This window comes from Trachemys scripta, chromosome 10 (assembly GCF_013100865.1).
Source record: "Trachemys scripta elegans isolate TJP31775 chromosome 10, CAS_Tse_1.0, whole genome shotgun sequence".
Classification (NCBI taxonomy): Eukaryota; Metazoa; Chordata; order Testudines; family Emydidae; genus Trachemys; species Trachemys scripta.
Window position 1 is genome coordinate 30,825,960 of NC_048307.1, and position 12,958 is coordinate 30,838,917.

The window sequence follows — 12,958 nt, forward strand, 5'->3', positions numbered from 1 at the left end:
GCCCAAGATTCCTTTGCTTCAGATTCTCATTTGGGCCAGACCCCCTGCCCCTCGCTACCTTGCCAGCCAGTGGACTCCCTGGTTGCTGCTGCTGCTGCTTGTGGGGGGTCTGCTGGCCTGCTCCCCAGAGGGGGGGGGTGAGGGACCCCGCCTCTGCTGTTGCCGCTGCCACTACCTGAGGAGTCCCTCCTGCCTGGTTACCAGGCTGACTGTTGCTGGTGCCTGTGCTGCCTGGAAGCCTGCTGGTGCCTTGGGGAGGAAGAAGGAAACCTTGGCTGCTGCAGGAACACGCAGAAACTCTGCAGGACACCATGGAGGGGGCCTCCTGAAGGATTGAGTGACTGCTTCCATCTCTGCTCTTGTGGTGGGGGTAATAACTGTTGCTGTGGGGAGACGGGGTGGCGCAGAGCCCTCCCCCTAGTCCATCTGTTCCCCCTTACCCCCACCACCACTGCTGCCACCTCTACCACCCCCACCTACCATCTGCCTCTGCTCCTTACTCTGGGACTCAGTGGCTTGCTTCACCCCTTTTCCACCACTTGGGCCTGTAGCAGCAGCACACACAGGCTGGGCTTTTGCAAGCACACATGGATGCCTGTGCCCCCTCCCTCCCCTTGGACTGGTCCTTACCTCTCCTGCTGCTTTTGGCTGGTGGCCTTCCCCATCCTCTGCCTTGTCCTCCAACCTCCCTACAGCAGTTCCCCCTGTAACCCTTCTGCCCATCAGAGTTGGCAGCAACAAGGGCCGGGTTCAGAATCTAGGGGTTCTGTTTAAATAACACAATGCAAAACCGGCTCGAGCCCCAACTCAGTGACCTGGGACAATTACACGCCACCCCCTGGGTGCCTCTAAGAGGCAATACTTCCCCGCTTGCAAGCACGGAGTCTGAGTGTAGCAAAAGCCTTTTAATAAAGGAGGGAAAACAATGCAGCATTATATTGGGGAAACGCCACAAACAGGATTCATAACACAAGCCATGAGCAAATGACCCACCCCCAAGTAAGTTTGGCAGTCTCCTTTTCCCTCAGGGTCTTAAGTCCAGCAACCCAAAAGTCACCCCACCCACAGTTTCTGACCTTGGTCAGTGCAGCCTCCCCAGAGTTCAGAAGTTCATCTGCAGAGTTTACCTCCCAGGCAGGGTGGAAGTGGAGGGAGGTATGGGGGTAGAAGGGGCACATCTTACATGCTCTGCTGCTCAGGTTGATGGCCAAGTGCCACGCCTCTCCATGGGGTTCTGCTACAATCTTCACCGCCAGATGCACCTCTCTGCCAGCCACGCTGCTAGCTGTCCTGCTGTCTGCTCTACTCAATAGCCAGCCTGCTATCCACTCACCAACATGTCCAATCAACTAGACCAATCAACTCAGGCCATGTCTAAATCTTCCTGCCCCACATCTCTGAGACCCAGCTTTTCCTCTCCACCCACACAGCTAGAACTTTCACCTAGGCCCTCTTCATGTCGTAGAGTGAGTACTGCAACATCCTCTTCTGTAGCCTTGACAAATGCAATCTTGCCCCACTTACATCCATCCAAAATGCTACTGCGATGTTCATTCTTCAGCCTCAACACTCCAACCACGTTCCTGCTCTTTGCACATCCCTTCACTGGCTTCCCCCTTCTCCGCTGCCTCAAAAACAAACTACTTTTTCTCCTTCTAAATAAACCCTATTGACTTATCATCTCTTATATGTGATCGAGCTGTCAACCCTCAGCTCCACTCTGCAAAGGAAGCAAGTCTTGACTGCTCATTAGTCCAGTTTTCTTCTCTCATGCCACCCCCAAAGGCCTGGGTTAAGCTCCCTGTTTACAAAGCCTCCTCACTGCTCCTTCAAATCCTTAAAGCTCCTCTGCTATGATAGCTACAAAACAAGGGGTAGGCCAGGCTACTTGTGTACTGTGACTTCTGCTTGTCACAGTGATCATAATTGGCGTCTCACTGCTCCCTTGTCCTCCTCTGTCTGTGTTAGGGTTACCATATTTCAACAATCAAAAAAGAGGATGGGAGGAGCCCCGCCCCATCCTGCCCTAGCCCCGCCCTGCCCTAGCCCCGCCCCTGCCCCTTCCACTCCCTCCCACTTCCTGCCCCCTCAGAACCCCCAACCCTCCCCCCCACTCCTTGTCCCCTGACTGCCCCCTCCTGGGACCCCTGCCCCTAACTGCCCCCCAGGACTCCACCCCCTACCTAAGCCTCCCTGCCTCTTGTCCCCTGCCTGCCCCCTCCTGAGACCTTCCTCACATCCTAACTGGCCCCCTAGGACCCTACCCCCTACCTGTACCCTGACTGCCCCAACCTTTATCCACACCCCCACCCCCTGACAGCCCCCCCCCAGAACTCCTGACCCATCTAAACCCCTCTGCTCCCTGTCCCCTGACTGCCCCCTCCTGGGACCCCTGCTCCTAACTGCCCTCCAGAACCCCACCCCCTACCTAAGCCTCCCTGTTCCTTGTCCCCTAACTGCCCCCTCCTGAGACCCTCCCACCTGTACCCTGACTGCCCAAAGCCTTACACCCCCAACCCCCAGACAGCCCCCCTCGAACTCCTGACCCATCCAACCCTCCCCCTGCTCCCTCTCTCTTGACTACCCCCCCCGAACCTCCCTGCCTCTTCTCTGACCCCCTGGCCCCCTTACTGTGCTGCAGAGCGGTGCGCTCGGCAGCGGGGGAGGGGAGCAGGGTCGGAACTCCAGACTGCCGGAGGCCCGAGGTGAACGGCCGGACGGACGGCGATCTGTGAATGCAGGGGGGGGGAGGGAGGGAGAGAGATAGAGGAGGGGAGTGGTCTCAAGTTGCAGGGGAGTGGAGGGAGAAGTGGAGGAGGGGCTTTGGCTGCTGGAGCCCCGTGCGAGTGGCACGATCCAGCCGGCTGCCCTGTAAGCCGCGTGCGCTCTGCATGGGGGGAAATCCGGACATTGACAAATTCCCCCCGGACGCTATTTTTAACTCAAAAAAGCCGGACATGTCCGGGGGAATCCAGACGAATGGTAACCCTAGTCTGTGTGTCTGAAACTACCTGTCATTCTTTTCTTAGACTCAGATGGTAAGCTCAGTGTGTGCAGAATGGGGTCCAGTCCCACCCTGACTGGGCTGCTAAGCACTACCCCCCAGTACTGCTCATGCTGCTGCTGCTGTTACTAGCACCCTTTGAGGCACAAGGTTGGGCAGCCTCTAGGGCTGACCTCAGGAGCCATGCTGGCCCTGCAGCCTCACCTAGGTTTCTATGCTGGTGCCAGTGCAAGGACGAATCTGGGTCTGTGACTGTCTGTAAGCAGGGCTGGCTCCAGTCACCAGCATTCCAAGCAGGTGCTTGGGGCGGCAATCTGCAAGGGGCGGCAGTCTGTGTGTTTTTGCCCCCAAGCAGCGGGGCGGCACGTGCGTTTCCGCGGCGGCGGCAATTTGGCGGCAGCTTCTATGTTCAGCTGCCTGCGGCAGCTTCTGTCTTCCAGCTGAAGACAGAAGCTGCCGCCGAATTGCCGCCACCACGGAAACGCGCGTGCTGCCCTAAAGGCGCATGGCCTGCCCCCGCCGTCAATTCGGCGCGCTGCTTGGGGCGGCAAAAACAGTAGAGCCGGCCCAGTCTGTAAGACACTAACCAGAGCCCTCAGCAGGAAGGAATCAGGTAGGAAGGTGGCAGTGTAGCTAAGCCGCTGCAATAACACATCTGTCTCCTGGTGTATGCTGGCTCTACGACAGGTAGAGCAGAGCTAGCAAGGTCCTCATGGTATCTTCCATGTTCTCCTCTTTCACCATTTCCAATGGTTTATTGATGCTCCCTCAACAGCACATTTGAGTGTTTCCAGGTACAGTGAAAAGGGAAAAAGGACTTTTGCTGCTGGGTCAATTTCATGCATCATTGGCCTTTTTTACATGGGCTTTTTCTGCAAAAAATGCCCCATCATTGTTATCACCAATTCTACTTCACTGGCATTAGCTGAGGTGTGTGCTAGCATTGACCAGGCTCCTCCAGCCACTACTTCTGGGAGGCTTGCTCTGAGCAGGAGGGGTTGAGTAACTCTGAGGCAGACAGAGAGCTAGGCTGGTACAAAGGGATCACAGGACAGGTGTAAGACACCCACCCCACACACACCTTCCTTGGAATGCCCCCTGCCACAGGGAGGCTCTGTACCACCCTGGTTGGAGCGCCAGGTGCCAGGGCAGGCCTGTGCCCAGTGATTCTGTGCCCCTGCACTGCATTGCACAGTGGCCATTGCAGCAGGGGTACAACAGAAGACCTTACAATTCCTGAACAGGTGCAGCGCAGACTGTATCCCCTCTGTCACCACACCGGGGGGGACTGGACCCTGGCAATCAAAGGGTAAATTGCTTCTTCATAATCATGTTCTCAACTCCCAACAGAGGGAGGGAATGTGGGAGCTCACATGGGTGAGGAAACCCCATATCGATCTGCTGGAGGGTCAGACCATGCGGGAGCAGTGCATGGTGGATGGGAAAGATTGGCAGATGAGTAGCCGGCTCTCGGTGCATGGTCTGTTAGTGCCCGAAGTGGGAGTGGCTGCAGTACCCATCGTTGGAAGCGAGAGAAGACAAAGCAAAACCAAATCAACTTCTGTCTCTTAAAATAAATCCTTTTCTTTTAAAGGTGAAAAATGTCGAAGTTTTATTGACCTTGCCCCGGCTTCTGAGAAAGGTAAGACAAATAACAATTGAGGCTTCTTCCTACTTGCCACTTTGCAGATATCACTATTATTTTTTCCTATTTCTTCAGTGCGATAATGTGCATTCTCATAAAAATACAAGAGGCTCTTACACTAGAATTTATATGATAGCTAGACAAGAAAGGGAGTGGGGCGTAAAGCGAGAAAGAACATCCAATCAGTCCTTCCCTACCTTTGAGGCACGTGTTTATGTGGGAGTTTTGTGGAGTTTTGCAAGGTCTTGTGTAGTGTTCTCCAGATGCATCTCCTCCTGAGGAAACCCAGTGCTTTACAGGAAGTCAAACTAGAAACAACATCCCAGAAATAACTTCTTAACCCCCAGCAGTGGAGGAGAGGAGCAGCATATTTGTGTTGTTTTCATAGGCCAGAAGGATTTGCATACAGAGCAAGCAGCAGTGTCACAGGCATTATTGTTCATTAAATATTGGTTGTGGGAGGTTTGCTTGCTTGTTTGTCTGAGAGACAGAGAAATAAAAAGATGAGTCAACAGCATTGAGAAGGGACTGGCTGTAAAGATCTTGTTCAACCTGATATATGGGGTATATACGGATATATGGAATGGAAATATATGGAAAAAGCAACAGAGGGTTCTGTGGCACCTTTAAGACTAACAGAAGTATTGGGAGCATAAGCTTTCGTGGGTAAGAACCTCACTTCTTCAGATGCAAGTCTGAAGAAGTGAGGTTCTTACCCACGAAAGCTTATGCTCCCAATACTTCTGTTAGTCTTAAAGGTGCCACAGGACCCTCTGTTGCTTTTTACAGATTCAGACTAACACGGCTACCCCTCTGATACCTGATATATGGAGTTCTGGTTTGTCAATTTCTTCAGTATTTCAAAATCACCTTCTCCAGCTGGTGAATATAGCTGAACCACTCATTAATAGTGATCATAATGTAATTAAATGTAATATTACTGTGGGGGAAATACAAACCCACCACAGAAGCATTAAAGTTAAAAAAGGGGAACACCAGAAAACTGAGGCGGCTAGTTAAGTGGAAATTAAAAGGAACAGTCACAAGTGTGAAATCCCTGCAAACTGCATGGAAACTTTCTAAAAACACCATAGTAAAGGCTCAAGCTCTATGTATACCCCAAATAATAATAATAAAAAGAATAGCAACAAGATGAAAAAAATGCTGCCATCGCTAAACTGTAAAAGAGGTGGTTCGAGACAAAAAGGCATCTCTTAAAAATTGGAAGTAAAATCCTTCAGAGGAAAATAGGAAGGAACATAAACTGTCACAAGTCAAAAGTAAACGTATAATTAGGCAGATCAAAAAAGGATTTGAAGAGCAACTAGCAAAAGACAAAAACTAACAGAAAAAATTATTTTAAGTACTTCAGAAGCAGGAAGCCTATTCAACAATCAGGGGGTCCCGGTCTACTGAGGTGCTAAAGGAGCACACAAGGAAGACAAGGCCATTGTGGAGCAGCTAAATGAATTATTTGCATCAGTCTTCTCTGCAGAGGATATTGAGGGAGATTCGCACACCTGAGCCATTCGAAAAATCTAAGGAAATGTCTCATTTGAGGTGTCAATAGACGAGGTTTTGGAACAAATTGGTAACTTAAACAGTAATAAGTCACCAGGACCAGATGGTATTCACCCAAGAATTCTGAAGGAGCTCAAATATGAAATCTGAGAACTACTAACTGTGGTATGCGACTTATCGCTTAAATCAGCCTCTGTACCAGATGACTTGCAGATAGCTCATGTTACACCAATTTTTTAAAAAGGCTCCAGAGGTGATCCCTGCAATTACAGGCCAGTAAGCCTGACTTCAGTACCAGGCAAACTGGTTGAAACTATAGTAAAAAAAACAGAATTATCAGACATGCAGATGAACACGATATGTTGGAAGAATCTACACTGCTTTTGTAAAGGAAAATCATGCCTCACCAACCGATTAGAATTCTTTGAGGGGTCAACAAGCACATGGACAAGTGTGATCAAGTTGATATTGTATACTTGGACTTTCAGAAAGCTGTTGACAAAGTCCCACACCCAAGGCTCTTAAGCAAAGTGAGTAGTAATGGAATAAGAAGGAAGATCCTCTCATGGACCAGTAACTGGTTAAAAGATAGGTGACAAAGGGCAGGAATAAAAGGACAGTTTTCACAGTGGAGAGAGGTAAATAGTGGTGCGGGAGGAGGGGCAAGGAGCTGTACTGGGGCCTGTTCTGTTCAGCATATTCATAAGTGATCTAGAAAAAGGGGTAAACAGTGAGGTTGCAAAGTTTGCAGATGACACAAAATTACTCAAGATAGTTAAGTCCAAAGCAGACTGCGAAGAATTACAAAGGGATCCCACAAAACTGGGTGACTGAGCAACAAAATAATAGATGAAATTCAATGCTGTTAAGTGAAAAGTAATTGGAAAACATAATCCCAGCTATACATACAAAATGATGGAGTCTAAATTAGCTGTTACCACTCAAGAAAGATCTAGGAGTCACTGTGGATTGTTCTCTGAAAACATCTGCACAATGTGCAGCGGCAAGCAAAAAAGCGAACAGAATGTTGGGAGCCATTAGGAAAGGGACAGATAGTTTCTATCTTATCATAATGCCACTATATAAATCCATGGTACACCCACAGCTTGAATACTGTGTGCAGTTGTGGTCAACCTCGTCTCAGAAAAGAGGTATTAGAATTGGAAAAGGCACAGAGAAGGGCAATAAAAAACCATTAGGGGTATGGAATAGCTTCCGTATGAAGAGAGATTAAAAAGACTGCGACTGTTCAGCTTGGAAAAGATACTGAAGGGGGATATGATAAAATAATGAATGGTGTGGAGAAAGTGAATAAGGAAGTGTTATTTACCACTTCACATAACACAGGGGTCAGCCAATGAAATGAATAGGCAGCAGGTTTCAAACAAACATAAGGAAGTACTTCACACAAAGCACAGTGAACCTGTGGAACGTGTTGCCAGGGGATGTTGTGAAGGACAAAAACGAATTAGATAAATTAATGGAGATAGATCCATCAATGGCTACTAGGCAAGATGCAGCCCCATGCTCTGGGTGTCCCTAAATGTCTAACTGCCAGAAGCTGGGACTAGATGACAGGGATGGATCACTTGGTAATTGCCCTGTTCTGTTCATTCCCTCTGAAGCCTCTGGTACTGGACACTGTTGGAAGACAGGATACTGGGCTAGCTGGCCTATTATTTGAGCCAGTTTGACTGTTCTTCTGTAATATAAAATGATTTAAACTGTTTTCCCTGGGGTCCTCACACTAATTTACATATACTTCTGCTCGTCCCACTATCAGCTGGATTTGAACCCCCACCACACAGGTGCATAACACAGTCCTGAATTACCCCAGGTATGGAGTAACTGGGGTACTGGAGGAGGGGAAGGGGGAAATAAAGGAGAGCATGCTTTTAACTTCTCTGAGGAGTAGCCCATCGCCCACAGAAGGAGCTAGAGCATGCACTTCATCGCTACGTTAGATAGCTATTTGCGAACTGGCACTAGAATACTGGGTTCTGGCTCTGGGAGCAGAGTATGTGACTGGTCTGAGTGCTGGCAGTGCAGCATCTGTTTGGGAAGGTCTTTGTATCTGCAGAAGCTACCTGTCACAGAAAGGAATTCTGCCTTTTAGATATGTTCAAGTTCCTAATGGCCCTGCTGTGCTGAACAGAGTCTGCAATGAACATCAGACACCTTCTTTGTATTCTATGTCCAAGCAATGAGTTTTGAATTTTCATTAGCATTCTTTGAAGACATTTTGAAGCAAAGGGTTTTTGAAGATGGATCCCAAAGGTTTGTTGTCTGTATCCACGTGGATATGATCATGTCCCAGGACAGACTGGTCAAACTTGATGCATTTAAACATAATGGCTAGGCAATCTTTCTATGTTTGAGCTTTGCTTTGTCGGAGATAGTCCAAGACAAGGCAAATGGCACAGGCTGGCCAGTCTGTAATAATGCTGCGTTCACTGGCTTCACATTGAATAGTTACAGGTTTCTTTACATCGTAACATTTTAGGACTCAATTATTTTTCCACTAACTTTTTGATCTGTTTGAGTCATCTTGCTGTGGGGATTTCCCACACCAACCAGCATCTGCAGTGGTCAGACTGCTAAGGAGTTCGCTAACCTGGGGAGGTATGGCAGGAGCTTGGACAGATGATGAACATACAGTAGAAAGCACTGTATGTCTTTCACAGGTGAGAACAATAGACACATTAGGCGGCGCGTCCCATGCTTTTATGTTGACAGGCTGGTCTTCACCCAGGCCCTTAAAGGTTCTGGACACATTTTGCTTATTGAAAGAGATGTGATTCTGGATCCATAGGCACCAACTTCATGGGTGCTCCGGGGATGGAACACCCGGGGGGGGTGGGAAATGGTGGGTGCACCCCCCATCAGTCCCCCCATCAGCTCCTCTCCCTCCCTGCCCAGCGCCTCCCGCCGATCAGCACCTGCCCCTGCCCCCAGCACCTCCTGCCCACTGTGGATCAGCTGTTTAGTGGCGTGCAGGAGGCACTGTGGGGGGAAGGAGCGAGGGAGGGGCACACTTGGGGCAGGGGGCAGAACAGGGCAGGGGCAGAAAGAGGGAGGGTGGGGATAGGGGCTCAGGGGAAGGGGTGGAGTGGGGGCGGGACCTGGGGTGGAGCAGGGATCGAGCACCCCCCCCCAGGAAAGGACAAAGTTGGAGCTGTTGTCTGGATCAGTTTCTATTTTATAAACTTTATTAAAATTCTTAAATGAACTAAAATAAAAATCAAGGAAACATATCACCATAGCTAAGCTATTATTAATAATTAATTAAAATAAGAATAAAACACTATCAAAACAGAATCAAATCCAGAAATCAAACAAGTGAGTCTCAACATTAGGTTGGAATGAAATCATAAAATGAGTATTAAAAATATAATCAGTGCTTGTATAAACTCTAAGAGATGGCACAAGAAGGTGGCTGCCCATTTGGTTATAAATCCTAACTAGCAAATTTTACCAAAAATCAATCAAATGTATCATTTGCACCTGGTTAACGATGAAACCAAATTCTTATAATCTTAACCACAACTTCACAGTCAATTATACAGCTTCCTTCTTAGACGTCAGTTCTTATGTCGGGGGCTGACCCTTTCTTCCTCTCCCACAGATATTATAATACAGTTTAACAGAACACCATTACTAAGCAGAAGTTTAACAAACCTTATTTACTAGACATTACAGAGGACAATCTTAAAGTCTCAAGTATTTTAGGCACAGAAGACAGTCTACTGAGTATCTTTATGAGACAATATTTAGAGCTGTTAACAGCTGGGATACTTCTCTTTCCAGCATTTTCCCCATGTGGGCTTTTTGCTTGCTTTCTCTCTCTGAAAATAAAAAGGGGGCTAGGGCATCTCCCAGCTAATAAAAAAGACAAAAATAATAAAAGGAAAAGTATGATATTTAAAATGAGATAGAGGCTTCACAGACTCTCCAGAGCTCTCAGTCTTCTGGACTCTCACCCAGAGTCACTTCCTGTGCCTCACTTAGCCTATGTCTGCACTTTAAAGTGTACACAGTTACTTGTCCATGTACTACTAGAGCATGTACTCTGTACCTGCACCACGTGGCCAGAGATGCTGTACTGGGTATGGGTATATGCTGTGCACTGTTGAGTGCCCTCATTTACACTGCACCTATTCAGTATGCAATGTTAATGGTAACGTTTCAGGAGCAGTGTCCCAGAGTTCTGTGCGTCACAGGAGACATTCTAGGAACTGCCTTGCTTCACGTTGCTGGAACTGTACCTTCATGCATTTGACAACGGCACCTCTGTCATCTCTCCCTTCTGCCAAACTGCATTGGAGTCATGGAGCAAGTCTATGATGATGTCGTTCTTCTCCTGCTCGTGGGACAAATGTTCATGCGGTGCAGTACTAGTTACTGGACAGAATCAGTCCAAAAAGATTTCAGATGGTGAAGATGGCTGACCCAGAAGAGGAATGAAAATCCATTTGGGTCCCATTGAACAGCTCTTTTCAATGCCAGGATTGCAATGGCATGGTCGCAGGTGGATTGCTGCTTCTGGCCCTGGAGAATCAGCATGGTGTGATGGGTCCACATTGTCGAGGAGGATGACTAGTGGCTGAAGAACTTCTGAATGAGAAAGCAGAAATTCATTGCCTTGTGCAAAGTGCTTGCCCCAACCCTCCAGGGCCAGGCCTCTCATTTTTGGAAACCCATAGAACAGAAGCATGTGACTATCACCCTTTGGAATCTGGCAACATCTGACAGCTATCAGTCTGTTGTAAACCAATTTGGGAAGTCAACTATTGGGGCATTTTACCAGGCTATATCAATACTGAAGTCTACACATGAGTTATAAAAGCACCACTCACTGTTACATATCTCCCGTTATTTTACTTTTGTTTCCTCTCTGTATTATCACAAATTATTAACAAAGACATAAAGATGTGTCCGTTAAATTCTCTTCTGGTTTTCATTGTGGTGCTTTGGATGCAACAGTTATTTCACCGCTTACTTCATTGTCAAGGTAGCAAATTCATGAGTGGGGGAGCCTGGAAAGGTTTGGTGCAGGGATGAAATTGTTTGCAGTTCCATGGTACCAGATTTTTAATAAATCACCATCATGAGCTGTGAATTCTGCTACTCCCTTTCCAGTCTCTGGGAAGTATCATGTTGAGTATCAGAAAACAAGATGCGCACACAAGGGAAATTAATAGAAATTTTTAGTTACATACCCATAGCAAACTTTTCTTCAAAACCGAAACAAATGAACCAACCAAAAAAAAAAAAAAATCCCAGAGGAATGGGCAAACGTTAATGTCTGTGAAAATGTCTTCTTGCTCTCCCCCCCCCCCCACCCCCGATAAAGGGCAGGTGGAAGGGGACAACTGTGGATTATGGTGCAGGGAGACAAACAGGGACTCTCTGTGTGGGGCTTGGGGGCTGATCCTAGGCTGGGCTACAGGGACAAGATGAAGCCCATTGTTTCCCTCCTCCATGCTCTGGGGAGTTCCCCTGAGAGGGGTTTCAGATGCCAGCAGAGTATATTGTGGCTGGTGTCCAGCATGCTCCTCCCTGGTGGGTGGGGGTTGGAATTCACTGCCTCAGCTGCAGCCTGGGCATCTGAGGGAGGAGGAGCAGAAGTGAGAGGTGCTGCCTGTTCCAGGAGAGGAGCAGCAGCAAAAGCAGTGGGTGAGCCCCAAAAGCATTCTACCGCCAGTCGGACTAGACACTGCATGAGTGCACACTCCCATTCCCTGTGGCCACGCTCCCATTGCCTGGGCTGTCTCTCCATTTACAGGAATGCCTCATCCTAGCCAAAAGCCTGATCCTCCCTTGCCCTAAGTCAGTCCAGCTGCTCTTGACTCCTTCTGTGTATGCCAACAAGCAGGTCCTCCAGAGTCCTTCGGCATCTTCCTCTGCTGTCTCTGCAGTGCAACTGCTGCCTTCCCAGTGGAATGGGTTCCCTGTTGGTATCGGAATGGTCTGCCGAGTCAAACAGATGGCTAGCATTATATTTCATTTCTCCTTTGACGGAACCTAAGAAATGCCCCCATAACGTAGGCCTGAAGGCCACAATATTGATAGTTTTTTAGTAGCCCAGGAGTGCAGCTGTTACAGCCTCCTTTCTTCAGACTACTTTTGCAGCCCACGAGGAAGGAGCGGAGGGTAAATATATACTTGCATTACTTATATTCAAATGTTGGAATGCGTACAGTGCATCAAGGGTCCTGTTGGGGTATGGTCAGTTCCCACAGGGGTAATATTACCAGTCACCCTTTTCTTCTTTAAAGGCTGGCCATCACTTGGAGAACACAGGAGTTTTGAAAGCATTGGCATGGAAAAGAGATGTGGCTTTCCAGGACTGAGGAGGGCAACTGGCCACCAGTGCCAGAGATGTTTTTGCTAATGGTGACTCCTCTATATTCGGCTGAGTGGAGTGGTTTGAGGAGCTACGAAGGTGGACCAAGCACATTTGCACAGTCCTTAAATCTGAAGAACCAGCTTAAATTTCTGCTACTCCAAAAATTTGCTGAATTATGCTTACAGGACTGGGTGGCAATTTGAGAGGAAACTGTATTTTAAGCTAGCAGATTGATTTCCTATGGAAGAGGAACAGAGAATCACAGAGAATGCCCACCAACCCCACCTGCATTGCCAGAAACTCTGGCCCCTGTGTACAGCAAACAGCATTGAAAAAGATAGGGAAACAGAGATGCACTGGAAGTGTATTTTCTCCCTTGAACTTCTGGATTAACACCGCGAGCCAGTCACCTCTCCATCATTAAGGGACACAGCATTGT

General features: G+C 48.2%; 1 protein-coding gene across 2 annotated transcripts in view; it reads left to right on the forward strand.

Annotated features, from left to right (window-relative positions):
• GSG1L (GSG1 like) overlaps nt 1–12,958 on the forward strand; it is a 115,592-nt gene that overhangs the window by 29,549 nt on the left and 73,085 nt on the right. For both annotated transcript variants that reach the window (XM_034784544.1, XM_034784543.1), the window contains exon 2: nt 4,599–4,646. In XM_034784544.1, coding sequence (XP_034640435.1) covers nt 4,599–4,646 — 48 coding nt within the window. The remainder of the gene's footprint in view (nt 1–4,598; nt 4,647–12,958) is intronic.